Below are 23733 nucleotides of genomic sequence, written 5' to 3'. Positions count from 1 at the left end.
ATCACTGCCAACACCTCAGCTTTGTGCTGATGATAGCCGTAACGTACATAAAGGAAAAACCTAGTGAACATAATGCAATATAGAGAACAGCCTGTAAAACAGCAGAATTGCACAAAGGAATCTGGATAATAGTGAATCAGAGACTGTATAACAATTTTACAGTGGAAAACTGCATCAGAAAAAGCCTGTCCTTCTAAGATCTATCAGTGGGAATGTCATATGAGATGCAGGAAGAAACTCTTCTGCTGGACTGCTGTGTCCAGCTGGGGCATCACTTTCTAAGAAACATGTAAAAATACCAGAGAGTCCCAAGGAAAAATTGTGAGGACAGCTGAAGAGCTGGAAAATGTGATTTACAAGGAAAGTGCAGAGGAAAGATGACGGGTAAAACTGAACACACTCATGCTTGTCATGATCAGCCCAGCCATTTCAACTGCATCCCAAACCATGGACTCTCAGATTTTCCACATGTCCTTCTGACTCCAGCCCTTTTGGCTGGAAAGCTCCTTTCCCACAGAATGTCTTGGTATCTCCTGTCCTCCAGAAACTGCCCTCAATTCTGCAGGTTCTTCCAGTTATCAATTTCCTTTCCATCTTCTGTACACTCACTATGCAACGGTTTAACACAACTAGCTACAACTTGTTCCCGCCTTCATGCTGAATAGGCTTCTGGGTTCTTCATTTCATGAAAAGAGGTATGACTAAAGCCTTTAATCACTGGTCTTTCATTAAATCTTGTGATCCCCTTTCCAAATTCATCCACCCAAACTTTTCAACCAGTTTTTGTATGGCTGAGATCATCTAATCTTCCTTTGCATCTGGTGTAAAAAGGCCAACAGCACCTAACCTAAGTCTCCTCTTCATCATTATCTCCAAGGAATGCTATCTGGCCAACAGAACACCTTGACAAAGGTAGTCTGAATATGGGTTGGTTGAAAAGCAGCTCTGAAGATACCTTTAAGAGAAGTTATAAGTGGACTATAAAGACATAAAGTGAAAAGATATTTAAAAGATGTAATGCCAACACTAAGCCAGGCAAGGAAGTGGTTAACTTGGGGTTCATTACAACAATTTTATAAATAGATGGCACAGGAAGTCTGGGGCCCTCAGAAGGAAGAGGAAGTGTTTTCCTTTCCTGAGCCAAGGCACAAGGAGGAACTATGACACTGGTCATCTGGTTATATTGCTTAAGGCCAATCTTTTCTAACTAGAGTGCCTTAAAGCAGGTATTTAAACCCATATATAGGCATTCAGTAACAGTCAGCGAGTTTTCAAAGTTATAAAATTCTTGCAGTACCCACCAGCTTAAACGGAAGCTGAAAATCAGGTCGCTTCTACTTTGGTGTGAAAGGCTGGCAGGAACTTTTTTCCTTTTAGATTTGAAAAAAAAATTTCTTAGCCTTCCTGGTTTGGAAAAAAGTTGTCTTCCACACTATCTGTTAGCTAGGAAGTCTAGGTGGCATTTTTAAATTTACTTTTGGCTCTCACATAGGCAAGCTTTTATATTGCACTAAAGAGCTGAACCTAAGAGCTAAGAAATTCCTGGTAAATTATTTTTTAAAGCATTTTGAAGCAACCTGGTTGTGTTTCAGTTTTGTTTTGTTAGAAAACATTTATTTTTAGATCAAATCTTGCACTAAGAAATTTCAGGAGCACTTCTTAGGAATGGGATCATAGACAGGAATCACAGCTGGGAGAAACAGCTACTTCCCAAAATACAAGCCACCCAGAAACTTACTCTATTTTGAATGCAACACCTGGGGCTGGGAAGAAATGGAGCGGATTAGGAGTACAAAGGGAGACGAGCAAGTGCATGGCTGAGGAAAGGCAGGATCGTGCGACATGGAGAGTCAGTAAAGGAATGGACTTTAGTAAGTGGTGGGAACCCGTGCGCTGGCAGGGGAGTTCGGATGCTGGGTAAAGCTCAGCAAGAGGGTCTCCAGCACGGGAACAGAGCATGAGAGAAGAAGCAAGAGGAGGAATCCAGGGAACCTGGGCAGAGGATGACAGTGGGTGGCTTGAGCAGCGCCTCCTCACATGGAAAAAGTCATATGAATTTTTGGGAGAATAGCACAGTGCAAGTGCCGTTGTAAATTAAATAACGTGAATAATGTTGGAGGGAATGGACGGTGAATAGTCCCTGTCTCCTCTGAGATGAGAGATGATGAAGGCTTTCTTGTCTCATGCTGCATACGGTTTGGTTCTGACGCTCAAGTTTGCTTATTCATGTCACTTTCACTACAGTGGTCTTTTACATTTAAGACTTTGGGTGAAAATCATGGAAATCAGAGAGTTCTGGGAAAAAGGGCTTCCGAATTTCTGAAAGATATTATCCATGGAAGGAAACAAGGAATTGCAGTTTAACAACAACTAAGGATGTATTACTTCTAGCTCGTGTTTCTGGCTGAGACTCAGACATCCAAACAAAATAAGTTAAAAGAGGAAAAAAAAAAAAAAGAAAATTACTGTGTTGTCAATCCTATAAAATTCCCTCTGTTCCTCAAATACAACTGAAGGATACCATTACATAGTGCCTCTACCACAAGCTCCATTTCTTTGAGCATAATACTGACTTAAGAGACACTGTATATGAATTACTGGCACCGCGTCACAATTCCTTTCTTATTATACATATAAAAAAATGGGAACACTAAATTATTTTCACTCTTTTTCATGCTAGCGTGCACAGAACGTTTGTTGAAGTTCAGCACCTACTTCCTTGCTCACTTGCAATATGTGCATGAAATATGAATCCTATCACTGCTTGCTGGAAACAAGTCAACCAGGTACAAATAAGCATTCTTGCCTCCATTGCTAACTGGGCAGCAGGGCACATCATGACTTCACTTCCAAACTGTCTGATACAGTGCAAATCTAGATTAAAACCTGAAGTCCCTCCTGATCCAATTTTGGCCAAAACGGCCATCTCGCTTTTTCCTATCCACAATGCCACGGAAAAGGTGAAGGAAGCACAATGCATTTTGCTCATGCTCGGTTTCAAATGCTTAACAAGTTCTATGTGTGGAATGTGAGCCCAGTTTGAATTAATCTTAAAAAGATCCTGACTGTCATATCTGCCAATTCTGATCTCTTCTGGCCCTTCAAGAGTTTTCCTCTATGTAATCCCACTCAGGCTTCATTCTGGCAGCCTTAAGATTGGTCATATTCACAGGCAGGAAGTGCTCCCATGGCAGAACTGGGACATCTGCAAATTAAGAGTCTGTTGAAGAGAAGAAATATTGGAAGGAGTTCTCAGTAGAGTATAGCTGGCTGCCAAATTTTTATCTCAAGTTCCTTGTTAAAATTCTACATCCTAAAGAAAAAAATATTAGAAGTTCTGGAAGGTAAAGGACCTGTGCAAGTCTTTTGAACCAGCATTCTCCCACACAAGATAGACATAGGTCATAAAAATAATGTACTCATACCCTACTTAAGGACACCTTCCCACTCTGCTCCGGCACTCCATGATTCACATAAAAAGAATGTTAATTGCCAAATATCTAACTAATATAGTTAGATAGAAGCCTGTAAGAATGCCAAGCAATTATAGAAAGCACCAACACCACGTACTTGAGGTAGTCCTTCGCACTAAATAACCTAGCCATTGAAAAAGATTTTACCAACACAGCATATAATGATCCAACTCATAGCACCAAGAGAAACCTCCTGAGCAACCAACTCTTTCAGCATTTCTCTGTTATAATAAATAAGATTTACATCAACAGCAAGCAAACAACAGTATGGTTCCATGACAGAACATGAGGGACTGGTATTAAATTTAGCTACAGGGTGCAAGTCAGATGAGTTGGTGATGAATGAGCAAGGACTGCAGATCCATGGGGATCTGATGCAATTTTTTAAGCACTTCTGTAGTGTGTGGGTAGAATTTAAGTAAAAGTTTTGGAGTACGCTACTTCTAACAATTTTTGTAATTTTATCACAAGCCTTTTGCTTTTTGGTTTTCCAACTGAAAAGCTTCAGCACTTAAATGAAAATTTCCATTTTCATTTCTTCATAAAGTATCTAGCTCTAGTGATTACCAGAACAAGCTTGAAAACACAGGTCCTCAAGACCTAGCAAGGCAACCAAGGCAGCAAATGTAACATTGTCATCATTTCTGAAGGCAGTTTGTGGAGGTCATCGTTCTCATTTGTCAGCGCTCACTGCTGACAGTAACTGAGCTGGGGAAACTATTGCAGGTCACTGATACTTGCTGCTTGGTGGGACTTCCCAAACGCGCTTCAGCTTTTTGCTCTGTAGAAGGCAATAAATACATCCCCAGGCAACAGTGTGTGGGGTTTGAAGTCCTGTGAGAAGGAACTTGTCCGCAAGACAGGCGAAGGCATGCCTACAATTGCTTTGCCTGCACAAGCAGGGCAGGACCCCGCAGCTCAGATGAATCCTCACTACATTTCTGGGGGTTTCATCTAACCTTTGCAGGCAGACAGTGGAGGATCCATAATCAGCTCTCTGCTTTCCCTATTGTCTTCGGTGCTAAATGAATCCCAGTTTCAACAGACTCCAAGCACTAAATATGCATGAATTATGTAAAATATCCAGTGGAAAAGAGAAAATGTAAGATTAAGGAAGTTATACTTATTGAAGATACACTGCTGAAGCAAAGCAATGCAGGCAGAAGGTGCATGTGAAACAGCTGCATTCACCACATTATACTGCATAACTTTCTGGGATTGCATAATTAAAAACCATAAGCAACGCACAGATAAGGGTGAGCACCTTACAATTTCCTGTCTTTAGCCTGCAAAATTTCTCAGGCTTTAAGCTACAACAACTGTTTTCTATTTTTGTGACACCAAGGGTGACCACTCACCCTTTCTTTCAAGAGACTGTCCCTTATTTCATTCATTTACTGCATAAGTAAGACAAACCCTTACCCAATTATAAGTAAGCACTGAGCCATACCTGCCAATTGAACAGATACAGAATCCAGCCTGAAGAACCACTGTCATTTAACAAAGCTAACCACAAAACTAAAAACAAACAAAACCCATCCTTCAAACCCTCTCCTTCTATGTTCTCCCCTGAACTGCATCTCTGGAATAAAAATAGCAGATGTGGTGTTACAAATTTTTTGTTAAACTTTGCCCCCTAAAATTGGACCCAAGCCAAGGTTTCTGGTTTTGGACATACCGGAATGTGGCATAAAGTGAAGACAAACTTCTGGAAAGGCTATCTAGTGCCTCTGTGAACAAGCAGTGCTTACTGCATGTGGGTTCTACCGCATTCGATCACAAAGAACACTTATATACTAAGACTTTTAAACAACACAGGTCACTACATCCCTGTCAAGTTTTGGAGAATGAGGTCTAATGCAGACTTATCTGGAAATTTTAATTTAGGCTTAACAGCTTGCTAACATAAAGCAACCCCAGTCCATAGAGAGCTTTGCTAGACTTTGCCCACGGGGTTTGGTGAACCCCGCTGTGCTGCATGTTATCTTTTATAATACTGGAAAAGAAGAGCTTTAGAGCCCTGGGATGGAAAAGAAGGGAATGAACTTAGACTTTCAGAGAAGAACCAAGATTGAAAACTCTGTCAGAAGTTACGAATTGAAGACAAAAGAAGTCAGACAGCAGGGCAAAGACCTGGGAACAACCAAAAGTCGCATGGTGACTTCATTCTCTGAGAGACTCTGAAATGACTGAATTTGAGCTATCTTTGTTAAAGTCTGTTTCATTTCCCTAAAAAATCTTCTCATTTGACATCAAGTCCTGTGTGCTTTGCATTTATGCAGCAATCTCAAAACTAAAGGATTCTAAATGTATTTTAAAACTACATGAAATAGCTTCAACCACTGAAAGGTATTTGAATCCTTTTAAAATTTGAAATCCTTTTGAATTTGAAAAGTATTGGTGGAACAGACGACACTGACCTAAAACAAGTGCAACCAGGACAATACTTTAAATTGAATGTGTTGTTATTGAAAGGTGATTGTATCTTCATATTTTATATTTGTATCAGCAATAAGCTGCAGCGCATGTAGGGTCTATTGGTCCCATTCCCTAAGGCTGCAGAGCAGATCAAGTGAGCTAGATCTAACTGGAGCCTAAGCATTACTTGTGACCTGCTGGATGAGTTGCATCCGCACAGAGGACGCAGCCTGCAAGGATACATCTCATAAGCAAATCAAGATATATCTCTAAAGAAGAAAGGGCATACCCTGTCAGTAACAAGTGCAGAAACTATCTTGTACAGATGGTGATATTTGCCATAAGAACTCATTGTAAACAAATTCAATAGCAATGTTTTCCAAGACTCATTCCTATCTTAAATGATCAGGACAAAAAAGCCTCATATAGCACCAATAATATATTAGCTTCTCTTTCTTTGAGAAAACAACTCAAGACTTCCCTGAAAATAAGTACTTTTCTCTGTGACCCATCATGCCTCAAAGCACAGAAGCAATATAACATGGTGCTTCATTACCACATAGCTGAAAGAGAAATAATCTGTTGTATCCCTGAATATTTTAAATTCAGTTATGATGCTTCATCAGAAGTCTTTGGAAATATAAAATATAAAAAGGATAAGACAATCAAATGGTTTAAACACTATGTGACAGATAATAGTAAAGCTAACATCCATCAGATGAGTGAAAAATAAGAATATCTTCTTGTTGATAATACTGATTGCATAAGTTTTCAATTATTTTTCCTCATCTGCTAGAAGAGGTTTAGAATTTCAAGAAAATTTTCATTTTGCTAGTCCTGGAGATATTGAGGTGTGTGTCTTCAAGGTGCTCATCTCAATTAGGGTTATACATTTGACCTCTCAAGCACAGACTGTAGCTAATTTGGAAAGTCTGTTTAAAAAAACCCCAAAACTTCTTATAGTTCTCAGTCCATGAGCAGAGGTTACTACCCCTCCCTTTAAAATGTGCCCACAGAAATGGCTGATTTGGGGTGGAAGTGTCTGCAGGGGGATGAGGGACAGCAAGAACTACCTAAAGTATATTTGCTTCTGGAGAAAGTTTCTTTGCCATTGGAGGCTGAGGTTCCCACCTAATATTTGAAAGCCGCTTGTTCCTGCCCCCCAGCCAAAGCCTCTGCCCCACTTTTGTGCCAAGAGCAAACTCAATTGTTTATGCACTCAGGCTCTTATAGCGGGAACTGAAAGATCCAGCGGGGTAGGAAAGAGCTGCTGGGTATGTGGTTCTAGGTGGTCAAAGCCTTTCAAAAGGATAATATGGTGAAACAATTATTCTTCTAAAACAGTAATTGTTAAACTGGTTACTGCTTAACAGCCCTAATGTTTTTATCTTCTGAATCTTAAAGTATATTGCAGCACCTGGAAGTTGCTTTTGTACATTCAGTGAGGACTGCCTATTTGCAATTTTCAGTTGTTTAAGCATGATGAAACCTTTATGATGTAACACATTTATTGGAGGGCAAACTGTAAGAGAAATTGATGATGTTCTTCAGCATTTCACTCTTTGGAGTGAAATTTTATCTGAAAGTACATCCAGATAAAAGGAAAAGGGATTTCACTTCATGGCATGCATAAGCTTTCAAATATCTGATTTCATTTTTTTGAAGCTTGTAAAACAAAATAATAATATCACTTGAACCTGATTTAAACCATCTTCTCTAAATGTTATTTTTATATTTTCAGGAAACTGGAAACATTCTAGAAGGGTTCAAACTAGACAAAAGCTGGATATGGTTTGTTTGTATGAAGAATTTTGTATACTGAGAGATTCAGTAGCAGGAATGTGCATGTTTCAGGAAATACCTAGTTCTCTTATTAAATGCTGCTTCTTTCAGTTTTTCAAAACCTGTGAAATGCATTATATTGATTCCTACCTCAGATGCAACAGCGGAAAAAACATTTTCCTTGCATAAACAGATTTGGATAGTTTGCAGGAACATGAAGTGCACAGATTTTGCTAAGGTCTGACTGCAAATTATTTTCAGTCCTACATGTAAAGACTGCAAAGAGTTTTACAAATTGATTTAAAGCAACATTAAATTATACAGGAAATATTCAAATTGGAATATCTACCATTTTCAGTAATAAAATGAAGCTTAATATAATTATGTATTTGGGCATACTAGAAATGTGTTTCCCTAACCATGTTTTGAGACATTGCTCCTAAATGTTACCTGGTTGTCCACTTAACCCTTGTTTCTATCCAAGTAAAGTAATCACCCTGATTATACCTCAGCCCTTCAGTATGAACAGAGCACCACAAGCATAGCAAGTTTTCTGTGGTAGTGACTCACTTGGGTGAAATCAGTTCCATTCTCAGCATTAACTTTTCTTGAAATTTACTGTTATGCATAAAATCCCACTTTCCCATAGAGGCTCTGCAGCTCTGCACTCTGATGAGCTCTTGACTCTTCAGTTGGGTCCCCAACTCCAAAGCTTTGCTGGGACCACTCGGTTTCACCCTAAGACTGGGTTGCACCTCCTGGCTCTTTCCCTTGGTGACCCCCTCTCTGTTTCATACTGAAATAGTTCCTCCAAGCCCCACCATGCCCCTCTGTCCTTCATGCAACACTGCTGTGCCTTCCCCTCCCCTGCAGCAATGCAGCTGTTGATTATCCCCCTGTAACTCCCAGGGACGCCGGCATGCACCATGTGGTGCTGGCACACCTCTCACCTTGGCAGCACACCAGTCCAAATACACACTGCCCTGCCCACCGGCATACGCCTGCCTGGAGGAGATGGCTCCCCAGCCAGTGTGTTCCAGCCCACCAAGCATCCTCCTTGGTGGGACACTTGGTCTCCTCCTGCCTTTCAACACAGAGGGAGGCCAACAGTCCCAAGTGCCTCTCAGCTGCAAGCAGACCATGGATGACTTACAGTCTCCATGCAGCCTGCAAGCAGTATTTTGGGCAGGCCTGTGCTTGCCCTGTCCTCAGTGGAGACCATGAGGTTTTGACATCAATTTGAGCAAGTACACACCTGTCTGACAGAAGCTATAAGTGGCTGCAACATTGTGAATGGGTGAGCGTCACCCAAAAGATTTTGCTTTGTGTTATCTCCCACTGAAACCAGCTGAAGTGCAATTTCCTAGTAGAAGGGTTTTGATCAGATATCAATAGGTCAGCAAAATCAAAGGCAAATCATAAAATCCTTACTACAGAAAGCCTTTTCTTGGCCACACATGTCAGAGCAGCACAGCAAATTAGGATTACAGTGCAGTATCAAAGAGAATGACAAAAACTTTGCATCTTTCTGCAAAGGGCTCACAAAGGACTTGGTACTGCATGTGCCACAGCCAGACACTGCCTCTGACGTTGGTGACAAGAGCAGTGACACCAGGAATGCAGGAACTGACCTAAACTCCTACTCTTATCAGATCATGCTGGCAGGATGGGCTGCCAGCCTTGTGTCTGTGCTCTGAGAACAGGTTAGCACACAGGATGAAGCTTTTATGCTGAGCTCCACCCTGTAGGACTCATAAACAGAAGCCAGAACAAATTCTGCCTAGAGGCTGGGACAATCCTGCTGACCTGCTGGTGTGTACAGGCAGCCCTCTCATTGTATGTCTTGCCCGTCCTGGGACAGAGGATTTTGGTCTTTCTGGCATATTTAGCCAAGCCATATGCAGACAGAGTACAAATCTAGATGTTTCATCCAAAATGTGTTTCTAGAAGTGTGCCGGAGAGGGAGGGGTTTCAGCAGGAAACCCTATACACAGTATTTATTGGCTCTCCTGCCTTCTGGGAGCCAGTGCTACAAGGACACTGGTAACCTACAGGTTCAGTGTCAGTTGATACAGTGAGTCACAGCTGCTGGCCTGCTTCTAACTGCTCACATAGCACCATTTGTTTCCTGTTGCATGCAGCTTTGTACCAGACTAGAAAAAATTACCAGAAAAAAAAAAAAAAAAAGAGCTAGACAATCACTCAATGTAAAATAGTGCTGCCAGGGCATCTGCAATTTTCACTGAAATCAGCAAAACCTACAAGTAAATAGGGTCAGGCCCTCCCTTTACAACAAGTAGTAAGTATAAATGTAAGTAATTTTTAAAAAGCCCTTGCAGCAATGGTGAATTTCAGCACGAATGCAAGCAGTGCTTATGCTCACAGAGATGATGGATCTGGCACTAGAACTGCAAAATTAATGTCTCCTACACTTACCCACGGAGCAGAGCACAGGAAGATGCATGCACACCACTGCCTTCTGTCAAGGAGCTGGGCAGCTAGGACAGCCCAGGAAGGTGAAGTGGAAAGAAAAAGACAGGCAGTAACTTTAAAATTACTCATGTTTTCCATACTGTAATACAGTCTCTTAAGCAGCATGAGAAGGCGGCAGCTTTCGTGATTCCTTTTCACAATAAGGTAAGCCACAGAAATTGCCAAACTCTGGAGCTGGTCAAACAGTTTTGCTCAAAGCAAAACTGAAAAAAAAAAGTTTATTAAAAAAATTAAGGGAGTTGGAGCATGTGCTACGTAAGGCATGGTCTTCGTTCAACCACCCTCTTCCCCATTAATTTAGGAAAAAAAAAAAAAGGTGAAAAGTTCAAAATTGCTTATCTGTACTTTTTCAAAAGGACCATCCAGTTTTTCCATCTGAAAAAAAAATTGTCTTCAACATCCCAGCAACACTGTGATAACTTCTGAAAAGCTCAAAATCAAAATGAAACATTTCACCTGCATGCGTTGTTTTAAATTTCCGGTTTGCTTGAAAATGTAAAGTGGTTCCTACTCCTGCTCAAGTCAAGGTCTATTTCTGCCCTCTCCTATGGCGCAGCCAAAAGATACAAACACTACTCAAGGCATTGTGGATGGCTGGAACCTCGATCTTTGCCAGCCCGCAACATTAAAGGCAGGTATACAACTGGAAGCAAGAGCTCAGCTAGTGGCATAAATGAGAGAGCAGACTTAAGGGTAATGTAAGAAAAAAAAAAAACAGGTTGGCAAGAAGTAGAAGGAAAGAGCAGTGGTTGGGCAAGGGAGGCCTGAGCCCTGAGGTGGTGGACAAACATGTCTGGTTCAAGTTCTGGATCGCAGAATGGGAACATTACATGACTGAGCTACTGAGCTAAAGCATCAGGTCATGCCCATGGGAGGCTGCAGCTTCCGCAAACTCAGAGGCCAGACCATGCCGCACAGCACAGGAGGATACAGCACACAATTCTAAAATCTGTCCATGGCACTAAGCTACCAAAAGCCTGCTCAGCAGATGCCCCAGTTTCTTAAGGAGACAACACCTTTAGCAACAAGCTAAAGCTGTTCCCATAACTACTAGGTTGACTCTCTCTCACTGGCTTTTACCAAGGGCATCTTTGGTGACAGACCTGTTTGTGCAATGTTGACATCTGTCCATCAGGAATATCTGCCCCCAGCCTTCACAGAGAGTGGCATGATGTAAGTGCTTGATCCTGTAAATGACCTATGAAATGTTATCTGATAGACTTTGAGCATAAACTAAGATGCAATCTAGCTGCCACTGAGAAATGACTGATTGCACTGCAGCTAGATTGCCGAACAGCGATCAGATAACAGCAGTTGTGAGCTCCTATTTGAGATGAACCAGAAATCTAGAGAGATCAAACTCCATAGGGTTTTAGCGATGGTACCACACTACCTGGTACCAATCCATATTCACTGACCGGCCAAAGCCACTGTCTTCTTCCTTCTCATCACCTCTTTCAAGCATCCTCACTCATTAGGCAGGTTATACTCTTGACAGTGACCTTTTAAAACTGCAGTATATAAAGGCAATACCGGGTAAAGCATTAGGCAAAGGCAGTATCACAGTTTTTCAACAGCAGCTTTTTACCTCAGTGTCTTCTCAGCTGCAATGGGAATCTCCTTACCTGACTGCAGCCTGCCAAGTCTGGCAGCCTAAGGGGGTTCTCTGAGCTCTTTAGGCAACTGAGACAGGACCTGCCAAGGACAGTTTAGCTGACCCAGATCAGAAACCCGTTTCTTCTGTGCTGACTACAGAGATACAACTCAGCTTTGACTACGTGACAGCTTTGACTGCACACCTAAAATGAGGGGGGATGAATACTGATGTATCACACGCATCCTCTGATCCTGGTAAGGTCAGCAAGGGACAAATATTTAAAATTATTTTTGGTAACCCAATCCTCACACTGCGACTCAGTTCTCCATTTGTAAAATGGGAACAAGAGCACTTTCCCTCATTGAGGAGAGGCTAAGACCACAAGGAATTCAGATTGTGCAGTGATGAGGGTCATATGGACACATCAGCTAGTTGTATAAATGAGATGCTTTAAGTGACAACATAGGAAAGTTTTATCTTCTGTGAATCTGGATGGGAAGAACTGACCATAGATGCCTGGCTTAGAAAGACAGTTGTAGTATCTTTAGTTTGTCTCTTGTGTTTAATTTGATCTTGTGATGCCCAAGGGCTCCTTTGCTGCTCCACCCCTCTTTGCACAAACACAAATTACACTCAGCTAGTCCCCAAACTTTCAACTCCGCATTAACTATTCCTCCCCATTTAAGCAAAGGAAAATCATACTTGTTTGTTCTACAGAGAAGAAAGTGAAGTACCCCAGCTGTGACTTGCCCAACAGACAGGTAGCACCTAAGCTAATTCAGGGGCAGTTGATTTCCAGCCTTGTGCCCCTGCTTCTGGATCTCTATGTAACTGGTTTTTGCTCTCTTCCTGTCTCAGCTTCTCAGTGGTTTACTACAGTGAGAGTCTGCAGGCTAACAGAGATATCTTGATGACTAATTGTTCTTAGCCTAAGGACAAAGATCTCTACTCGCTGTTACAGATCCTGTGTTTCAAGGGTTTTTTGTTACCCCCCCCCCCCTTCCTTAAATATGTTTTCATCAGCAGGATGCAAGTTTGATTCATCCAAGCCATAGATTTCTTTGCCTGTATTTTGAAGTCTCAAGTAATGGAAGAAAATTCAGCAGTCCCAGAAAAGGAAGGAAAGAATTTCTAATTGTGTTTAAAGAAGAAAGTCTATGACTGTAATCACTATGGCATGGTATGTTTTGCGGGGATACCAGTTTGGTTGCAGATATGGTAGGCAAGAGGGATTCCTGACTAGGCTAATTGCTGTAGAGCTGCTGCAGATGCAGAAACCCAGTGGCAGATCAAGTAGCATGCCACAAAATGAGGGAAGGACATATGCAAACACTTTTTTCTTCAGACCAAATGCAAAAATATACACCTCCCTTTCTGCCACCTGTACCTGAACAGTTAATTTAACCATGCAAAAAATGACACTGAGTATCATTCTACTGGTGCAGGACCAGGCTCTAATTAAAAAAAAAAATAAATAAAAATTAAATCTACTCTCCAAGACTCAAAAAAATGTGAAGCAACTTGCAGTTTTAAAGGTGAAAAAACTCCACAGAGTGGCAGAGGGAGAGCCATCATGTCACAAGTGCTGTGTATGTAGCTGTGATATTACACATCTTCTGAACCTGCTGTCATCATGAAAAATGCCTGACAGACAACAGCCCAGATCTGGGCAGGAAGACAACCTTGTTACCTTCAGGAAGGAGCACCGTGCAGGCAAAAAAGGTCACATTGCATGATCAGGGCCCATATTTGTAACTAATACAGGCTAATCTCAGGGTTTAGTACTGAATCTTTCCTATGTTTTTTTTTTTTTTCATAAACACAGAACTGATAAGCATCTACTGATTGCTGTATTAATTTAACACCTGTTCTAATTCCACAGGATTAGTAGATTCTTTCCTTTTTAACGGGATTTTTTAAAATGTCAAAACTCCTTCCTATTCAACAGCTTTTATGTCCTTGCACAGTAGAACCATTCTTTTCAAAAATCTGATCTTGTAATACACATGAAGTAGCTCGTTTTATCTAATAGCCAACAGACAAACAACCAAAAAAGTCTGGCCCAGCTGGAACAATGTACCAACAACAGCAGCCAACAACATGAGACTGTTTTGCTCTGAGCCTCTGTTACAACTCTCACTGCGTCTCCCTCTCGCCAGAAGCAGCCAGCCCCCTTCTTCTGCCTTTCCCACAGAACTGGAACAAAGCAGCACAAAACAGGAGATGGTGTGTCTTCAGAACATGAGTTAACAGCACACTTAATTTAGCCTACTCCTGATATTCAACCTACAGCTATTGGCAACCCAGCATACAAAGGTATTCCACCATAGTCCCTCTGCATCCCACAACATATAAACATGAGAAATGCCTCACAATCACAACACAGATCCCAAGAGAATCTTACACATCAGTTTGGGTATACTTCTAGTAGATCACATTTCCTTAACAGAGGAGGGGACCAGGGCTTTGCCAAGGCCCATCCAAGGCATGTAAGGACAAAGTGTGGGGTTGTATAGCTGCCTTTGCAGGTAACCTCTGCCCTTTCTTTATTCCTCCCCCTCAGGTGAAAAAGCCAACACATGATCGTTTCTGTGCTTGTTTTCTAAAAGACAAAGCAGCTGCCAAACTCATACCCCAAACCCACTCAGAGTCAGAGTTCCACAGGTTCCCTTCCTCATCATGGTGCCAGTGCAGAGAGCAAGGACATCATTAGCAGCACCAGGCTCCCATCCTGCCTCTGCCACTGAGCTGTTGTGGTACTTGGATAGTCGTACCCATTGCCTGGGCCTCAGGTCTCCCCAGCACTCTGCCAGCCTGGGGTGCTTCCCTTGTGAGGTGTCTGGCATAATGACATCCTGATCTCTGCAGTTGCTCTAGGTATGTAAATAATGATAAGCACTGTATCACCTTCTGGACACCTGTCTTACCATCACAACACATCATCACACCAGCACAATACATCAAAATGCATTATTTAGGACAATACATCAAAACACATTATTTAGGACAATAAGGCTGAGATATATCAGATGATAGGGAAGAATCGAGTATTACTACAAATGACCTGCAGCATACTGTGTGGAGCCAGATCAGAATGACAGGTTATTCGTTCCAGCTGAGTGCTGGCCCCCATGCTTGCAGCCTGCAGAGCTTGCACAGGTTCCTCTGCATGGTGTTGCTCAGTACTCTGGGAAGATGGATTAGCTTTGGTGAGACGCCACAGTAACGCATACAGACCCAGGTCGAGTCTGGCATAGTGTCCTGCTGCCAATTCCTCCTCGGAAACAGAAGTGCTGTGGCAAGCAAGGCAGAGGTATCTCAACGGCTCCAGAGAAACCAGCTGTAACTGGCAAGGCCAGTGAGGACATTGTGCTGATGCTGGTGGCTGACTCTGGGCACGTAGTCCTCTGGAGCGCAGTGCTGAGAGCCCAGAATATGCCTTGGTGGCAATACAACTGTGCTTGTGCAGAGCTGCATCTGAGTAGGGGTCCTAAGAACAGCCCAAGCCTGAGCCACCCAAAAGTGTACCCAGGACACACAATCCACAATTCTTACCAGCAGCCCACAGCTGAAAGAAAGTTGGCAGCACTCAACTGTTCCCACTGACTTGATCACTCTAGTTTCAGATATGCTGCCTCTTTGGTGCAGATCTGAAAGAAAAACTGTTGCCCCTAAAACACATCAGGAAATACATAAGCAACATGGTACATGTGAGCCACACATGGAGTTGGTAGAAATCTGTATTCTAGTGAGGGAAGCTAATTGTCATCTGAAATGCGAAGGAACAAATGTAGACCCACTCTGAATAGCAAGGCAGACTGGGGCACATGGTAGCATGGGCATTTCCATTTCATTTTATAGGGAATGCCCATGCAGCACTGGCTGTGCTAAGAGGATGGGTGGGCTACAGCCCTCACTGCCTCCTAGTAAAGCCATGCCCACTTCTTGGGGCTGTAAGAGACCATGCCCCATCCATCTCCCCATCCTAAGTTTCATGATCTATATTGAGAAAACAAGGGCTGAGAGGTGGTACAGGAAGGGGAAGTGGCTCGTTCAGGATCCTAAAGCAGAATAGGAATAAACAGAAGGTCTGAAACTCCTGCCCTCAATGCTAGTACTTTCTGGATCCTGAGACCACAACTCAATTTACATTCTCTAGGTGTAGGTAAATTGTGCTGCAATTCTGGATTGTATTAATAAGAAGCTGGCTTCAGAGGAAAAGGTATTCCATGGGCTGAGGTTCTCAGTTATATAAAACATGGCAGTAACACTGAATTGAAGGCACACATGTTAAATTGTGTGCTGTTGTGTGCTGACGGCCACAGCAGTGGAACAGAGACTAAGATCTCCATAGCAGTGGACTGGAGACCAACACTGTGCTGGCTGGGTGCATTAGTTTAACTCCTTATATCCTTTTTCTCTTGGTGTTAGAACTGCTTTGAAAAAAAAGCAGTGAGTGGTCTTAGGTGTGTCTTTGTGGGACCGAGTGGTACACAGCATGGCTTACCTGGACAATTAGCTTATTTTCTTTATCGGGCAAAATTCGGTAGGTATAAACGCAATTCCGGAACCTAGAACAGATCAGAGGAGATATGATTAGACTGTCTCCAGAAGGGAATCACACCATGGCACATCTCCCGTGAGAAAAGGTATTGGAAGATCCCGAGGCACACAGATGGCTTCATGCACAAGGATTTTAAACATTTCTCTTTGTTTCTTTCCCTGAAGTCTGTGAACTAACACAAACCTGAAGTGTTCCTGGTCACTGAGACATGTTTGCAGATGTTACTGCAGAAAGTGGTATCAGCATCAGCCTCAGAGCAAGCTATTCAACTCTTCTTCTGGCCAGAAAGAAAGAAAACACCAAATAGCTCAAGCTGTCAGTAGAGTGGGCATCTCAGGAAGGAATGAAAAAGCAGAAATCCAAGACACGGGGCCAAAATCAGCAATGAATGAGTAAATTGAAGGGCTAGTATGTGCATCAACTTGTATTGGAAAAAACAAATTATAGATTTCAGCTAAATCACAGTAAGACAGCTGATTGCTAGGCTCATTTTCATGCACAAATCCTAAATAACAACCTAAATGAAAACTCATCTTGCTATCCTGGTGCAGATGCACACTGTACATGTGCATCTGTAGATCAGCCATAACGAACATTTTTTTCCAGCTAAATTCAATTAGATTCTTATTTAAGGGGGCATGGAGGAGTCTTTTGCCCAGTGGAGGGCCACATTAACGCACAAGAGCCCAAGAGAAGCCTGAGCAGTGCTGTAACGTGGCATGTGGGAAGCATGACGTTCCTCAGCAGCTGCTGAGCTTTGTGGAGCTTGCCCAAGAAGTGTTGACTAAAAAAAATACATATTTTTACCTTTCTCCCATGTGAACAACACATTGATCAAATCTTTTAAGATTTGCAAAGCACTCTTAAAACTTACAATATGGCTTTAGGCCAGCAAACAACGCTGGTTTCAACCCCTTCCTCTCAAAGGAAAAGACCACAATCCAGTCTCAGAGCTTCCCTGGCTGTAGCAGAAACACTGCATTACCTGTGAAATTGTCATGAAATGTGGGTTGAGGTCAGCCCCCCAGCTGGGCAGATCAGGCAGATGAATAAAATATCTTCACCTCTTTTACAATTATGTTGTGAGTCTAACCATCATACACCTTTCAGAACCACTCCATGCAGGAGAGAGGAAGAGAGATCGCCAGGATTTTAGGCAGCCTTACACAAGGAATCACAAAGAGCAATTGGAAATGAAAAGAAATTACATATAAATCATAGCTGAGTTTTTCCAGGGTGTTTGGATGATTTTGTCATGTAGCCACATGAACCTGTATCTTTTGATGGCATTAATGCAAAGGACACAGAAGGATTAGAAGTGCTCCCAGAGCTCAGTACTACTTCACTAAGCGACGTAAGACCATTTCACAGGCACCTATTCATTCAGATATCTGAGGATCTGGTGCAGAGCTGGAAGTCACAGACAGGAACCCCAACTACTTTGGATTGCCACAACACTGCTAATTTCACCAAGCCCAGGGCAATCAACACCAGATGAGTATATACCCCAAGGAAGGGTATGGGTTTTGTTTTTATCTGTCAATGCAGTTCTCTTACACCATTTCCTCCTGCTGATATGCAAACAGGGCTAAGCAGAACTGCTCATGCAGCTGATGAGGGAAAATTTGTGTGTGTGTAGATTATGAAACTGATAAACAAACCAGCTCAATGGCTCTTGCATCACAAGAGGACCCTCCTTGTTACCTTCACAGAAAGTGCCCCATCGCACAGGCCTTACGAGGCTGCTGTCATACTTGTAAAGAGGTTTAAGCTGAGGACAGGTAAGATCAGTGGAAGTGCAAGGAAAGAAGGGCTGTTGGATGAGACAGGAGCAGGGAGGAGCACTTCCTAGCATCAAAAGCAGGAATCCTCTTTAGCAGTCCCCTAATTTAGTGCATGTGGATGGAGAAGACTGGGAATCTTACTCCATTTCTACCCTTAGGCTTTCTGTCCTCAGTGTCCTGACTGTCAAGTTATGTGGGCCCAATTACTGTCACATTCGAGGTCCTCCCTAAAAACTGGGTTGAGTTCAGAACTGCTCAACCACTGTTCAGGCCCTCTGTGTGGGGGGGTAAATACAACATTAGCCTCAGCTTAAACATGTCTCCAAGTACTTTGTCATCTCTCTGTCCTCTCAACCAACCAGAGGAGAAAAGGGGACAAGGCTTGTATTTTCTCTTTCCTCTCCTGCTGTATATATATTTGCACAGGTGATGATGTGCATATTGGGAGTGCCTGGAAATTCTAAACAGGACTGCCATGTTAGGCATGGTGCTAAGTGCACCATGAGAGAGGCTGTCCTCACAGGGGGTTGGAAAAGTCATCTCACAGGCTGTGTCCTCTGAGAGGGATCCTAAAGCTGCAGCTAGCCTCTGAGGGTCACCTCTAGCCATGTTGTCAATCCTGCAGCCATTCACACATGAACCACCAACAGAAGATCCCCTGGAAGAATGATACCAGTTCAGGTGCTGCACGCTGTGAACACTAAGCAGGCTCAGTTTTTATTTCAGGATCCAGGCATTCCCCACCAGGTAAGTCAAAGAGCCCATTTCTTGTCAATAAACTGGCAGATCAAATGATCCAGGCACAGAGAAAGGAGGAAAATGGCTTTGCTTCTTGCCTTTTATGAGGCAGCATGACCAGTAGAGCAGAGGACAGCAGTGCAGGGGGAGGAGCGTTCCCTCTGCATTTGCTGACTGTTTCAGCTCTCTGCTAGGTTAAATGCTGCTGCTCAAAGTTTCAGAAAAGGCAAGGAGGCACTCTTAAAAGGCCCTGCAAATACACCTCCCTTACTTGTCTATATTTATACAAACCCTATTTTCCTAAGCAACTCTTCAAGAAAATCGATATTTCATTCTATGATATAGTAAGTGCTTTTGCTGGATTTTGACTGATCTGCCCAATAAATATTAGAGCTTTGCAGACTATGACACTTCTTTTTCAGAGCAAATTTCATGGTTTTTTGTTTTCCTTATCTATACACAGTTGACACTTTTTCACTTTTCTTTTGTGAAAACTTTTTGCAGTCAGGCTTTCAATTCCCCTCTGTCTCTCATTCTTTATCTCCAGCCTCTCTGTTGTTTTAAACAGAAGTAACTGATGAGCTCAAACTTCAAACACCTTCCAGTAAATAACACAGCTGAAACTGATACATCTCTGAGGAAGTTTTCAGCTTCAGCAAAACTGCCCATTTTGTCAGGATGACATTCAGAGGGAAAGACTTATTCACCACCTTTAACCCTTTCTCTTCACAAACTAACTGCAAACCAGCATAAGCTGAAAGCTTGTTAGGTACTTTGTCAGAAATTTGTGTGACATTTCTCAGACTGTAATTAATACCAGCCCTTTGCACCACAGATCCATCTGCTCTTGGCTGACAAGGCTGGGTACTCCTCATTTCTTTAATCAAGCCATTCACGTTAGCCACCTCAGAATGGATTCAAGAACATAACCTTTGGCTCCCGGTTCAGAAAATCCTGGTCATGATATTGTTCCTATTTCCTGATTCCATGTCTCTCAAGTCACAAAAGGCTTTCAAAGTTGGCTGTGTAAACATTTACAATGGAAAAACTTAAGCAAATGCATGTTAGTAGACATTTTTACAGCACCTTTCCTTTCTATAATCCCCACTATCAGTCTGAAAAAATATTTTGTGTACATACTGGTTACAAGGCAAATCAAAGGGGTCATACTAGAAACACTCAATGGAAGCAACAGTCTATTCTAGTAAAATGTTCCCCCACTTGCAACTTGGGCCCTCAGCCTGTGCTACATGATTGCCTGTCCTTCCTCCTGCTTGTCCTGGCTATTCATCTGCAGCCACCCTTCTTTCTCTGCTCCCTCCAGCAAGACAAAACTCTTCCCCACATTATTACAAACATCTTAACAGGCAGGCACAGAGGATCTCTGCACTTTGTGAACACCCCCATTACCCAGCCACAGATTTCTGACAGTCCAACACCTATGCTTACAGGGCAGTCACCCAGCCCCACGCTTTTCTGCAGATGAATCCTCTGCAGCAGACTGTGCTGTCACCAGAAGCCTGACCTCAGAGACAAGCAGTCAGACCAGAATTATAAACAGCAGCACCGCCTTTACCATTGCAAGAAATCTACTTTCAGAAAGAAACTACACCAAGAAACCTGCTTGTAATTTAATGTGGGGTAAGGATGACATAAGTTCTATTAATCTGCTGCACAATGGCAGCAAAGAGGATCTGACAGGCAGAACAGGGTCCCACAGAGGGTCTCTTGATCTCTCCTAAGCAGAGAGCAACTGTCTTATCTCTCTGTAATACAAAGTCAAATACCTCAGAATTCACCTACTGACTTCAATCTCCTCTTGCCCCTGCACTCCTGCCTCCAGAAATAACACCTGCCCCTCACAAACTCAGGGCAGGAGGCCTTGCTCTCCGGTCCCCAGCTCCAACCCAGAACAGGGAGGTCAGGGCTGTCAGCACTTCTCTCCTCTCCCTGTTTCCCACATGAAATATTTACCCCACGAGCCACATTAATGATGCAGGTACAATGACTGCTGTGCCGGGCGTATCATGCACAGCTCCAGGAACTATTTCAAGCCTTTTGCTGAATGGGACACAGCATTGTACAAGCAGGTGGGTCAGACACACACTGAACCAGAGCAAGAAAGGTGCCTGTGAGGATACCAAGCTCAGTATTTGAGCTGTTAAATGTAAATACCTGACCCAAGTTGTTAACATGCTCAAAGAGGTCAAGAGGTTATTTTTTCTCAGAGCACAGCCACAGTATCTTTCATTATTCTCTCCTTTTGAATCAGGGGAAAAGTGGTGTGAGCAGTACAACAGTAAAAGAATATGGTTTTGTTCAGCCTGGCCCTGCTCCCAACCCTTCCCTACCCTGTGGCCCAGTCAGGTGAAACCAGCCATGCTCTGATGTGGGCTGCACCTTCCCAGTGGGTACAGTGGCTGTTTGCCTCTGTGCTGTAGAGGATGTAGGGTGTTACCCCCTGCACAAGTGGCAACAAAAGTGGCCGCATGAAGCGCGAGGTTGAAAGCTGTACTTACAGCACGCAGAGTGCATATGCCGAAGCAATTGACTCACTGGCCCGCACAAGGAAGCTGCCATCCTTGCCTACTTTGGAAAGCAGGTCTTCGGCTCTGGAGCGAGTGATGTTGCCGTGGTACCAGCACTGATCCATCGCTGCAGCTGGAGGAAACCTGAATGCCAGTACAGGAGCTGCCAGAGCTGCCTGTGTGTCTCTGTGTAACGATCAGGCAGCTTCAGCTCACCAGCTTCCTGTTTCAGTAGTACAGAGAGGGAAAGGAAACTCAGCCGCGGACAACTTCCTCAACTCAAACAGCTCAGAGAGTGAGCGTGACATGTTCTTGCAGCCCCCGCTCTCCCTCTTCATGCTGCAGCTGAAGCAACTAGCAAGCCCATGTTCCCTGTCTCTCCCTCCCCCTTCATGTCCTAACACTCTGTATCAAAAAGTCCCAGCTGGGGATCTCTTCTGTTCTTCCACTGATTCTGTCCCCCAGGCTTTGGTGGCCTGCTGTCTCATTTACGATCTCTTGCCAGACCCTTTGAGTTTCCATCTTTTTCTTGTCTGTCTGTCCTATCCATTACAGGTGTCCATGGGGAATAAATCTCAGACTGATCAGAAATACTTAGAGATACTTAGCACTGACTGCCCCATTCCTGCCTTGTCTAGTCCTAGTGAGAAGGGAACTTCAAAGAACTGAAAAAAAATAATTACCACTGCATGTTTCCATGCTCAGAAGCATACTTAGAGGCTGATTTGCTCTGGGGATTTGTGACCAAAGCTCCCTATCAGCTACCGTGAGATGGATTCAAAGATCTTTCCTACTCTAAATCCCCAAAGGTAGGATAGATCAAAGCCATGTCTGACAACCTGCATCAGAGAGAGGAGAACCGGAGCTTTCACTTCCCTTTTCTTTGTCTGTACATCTGCCCCTTGTCTCTGCTGTGTGGCATGCTCAGTGCTGCATCTCCAAGGCAAAGCAACAAGGGGCATTTTTGCAGCAGGCAAGGACACTGCTGCAGGGGCACTTTGCATGGCAAATTTGGATGCCTATCTTGTACCTCCAACCACTCTGCCTTTGAAGGCAGCACTTCTGCAAATCCACGTTTGAGCTATACCAAAAATCAGCAGCTGAGCTGGGATTCTGAGTACGGAGGGTGAGTTCCCAGGAAAGGCACAGACACTGCTAGCCCTATGCAACCCTCACCTCCCAGAGCCAGGACAAGTGCTGGAACCATGGTATTTGGATCATGTATGGAGTGTTGCCCCTGTACACCGCATGGACAGCAAGGTAGGAGAGAGCAGCCTATCACCAAAGTGGGAGAGACTAGAATTTATGGGTATGGAGAGGGAGAGTGGACCAGTACAGCTCAGCATTCATCCCTACCAGCCTTCCTGGTGCTTTCAGTTATCCAGATATCTATTCTGCAATGTCTACCTTAATCTCTGCCATTGAGATTAAACTGTGGGCACCAGCAATTCAAAATTGTGCAGCCAGCATAAGACCCTGCTAAATGGGCAGAACTGCAATGTGCAGGGCTTCCTGTCCACGCCGAGCAAGCACTGTCTACAGACCAAAATTAGCTCAGCTGGACCTGCCCTTCAGCTTCACCCAGATCCACATATGGCTTTAGGAGCCAAACTGCCGTGGATTCAGGTACCTAAATGGAGTCAGATGCTGAATGCCATGAAGTAGCTCTTCACGGACAGTAGCTGTAAGCTCTTATAAGCTACAGAGTGGTTACAAACCCTATTCTCCCCACTGAGGAGAGTGTCTACATATGGCAAAGGGACTGTGCAGCTCCTTTGACAGCCCTGCCTGGCCACAGTGTGCTGCTAGCCTCACCTGTACCAGCTCCTTGGGACTTCTGATACTTAGAGTAGCTTCTCTGGAACACAGCTGCAGCAGGAAGCAGAACAGCTCTGAATGTCAAACCACTGCTTAACCTCACAGTGCTCTCTATGCAATGGACCCATATGTGGACGCAGAGTGGACAGAGCTGCTGCACAGCTTAAGTTTTGCTGGAATAAAACTGTGTTTGGAGAGATTCTCCTGACCTACTGCAAGTTAACAGAGAGGTACAAGACCTGGTAGGTACAAGACATCTGAGACTGATTAGCTGTGTACTGAACACTTAACTCCTATCTATCCCACCACCAACTTCAGTTTTTAGCAAGCTGCTGCTATTTCCTTCAAATGTGTCAATTCCCTGTCCAGCCACACACAACTCCTTGTCTTGGAGACATAAACAAGGGGATGGGATCCAAACACATGTGATGATTGTGGCAATAAGATGATGTGCAAGCTGGTTTCCGTGAGTATTTCTTTGTCCTAAAAGAAAGCGCAGTACAGCTCCAGCTGCTCAAAAGGTGAATTCCAAACCCTT

The 23733-nt window shown here is 43.4% G+C and overlaps 1 protein-coding gene across 5 annotated transcripts in view; it reads right to left on the bottom strand.

The window, feature by feature from the left end:
* The window catches only part of INPP5D (inositol polyphosphate-5-phosphatase D), a 55443-nt gene extending 33862 nt beyond the window's left edge, over window positions 1–21581 (bottom strand). For 4 of the 5 annotated variants that reach the window (XM_049803513.1, XM_049803510.1, XM_049803511.1 and 1 more), the window contains exons 1-2: window positions 21369–21581; window positions 16271–16334 (exon numbers count right to left, since the gene is read on the bottom strand). In XM_049803513.1, the coding sequence (XP_049659470.1) occupies window positions 16271–16334; window positions 21369–21502 (198 nt within the window). In that variant the 5' untranslated portion in view covers window positions 21503–21581. Of the gene's footprint in view, window positions 1–15318; window positions 15435–16270; window positions 16335–21368 lie in introns of those variants that run through there. The other variant, XM_049803512.1, reaches the window with a different exon arrangement.
* Between the last annotated feature and the right edge of the window lie 2152 nt (window positions 21582–23733).

The sequence above is a fragment of the Accipiter gentilis genome, chromosome 6 (assembly GCF_929443795.1).
Source record: "Accipiter gentilis chromosome 6, bAccGen1.1, whole genome shotgun sequence".
In the NCBI taxonomy this organism is placed as follows: Eukaryota; Metazoa; Chordata; class Aves; order Accipitriformes; family Accipitridae; genus Astur; species Astur gentilis.
The sequence above is the reverse complement of the archived record's forward strand: the minus strand, read 5'-3'. Positions and strand labels throughout refer to the sequence as shown.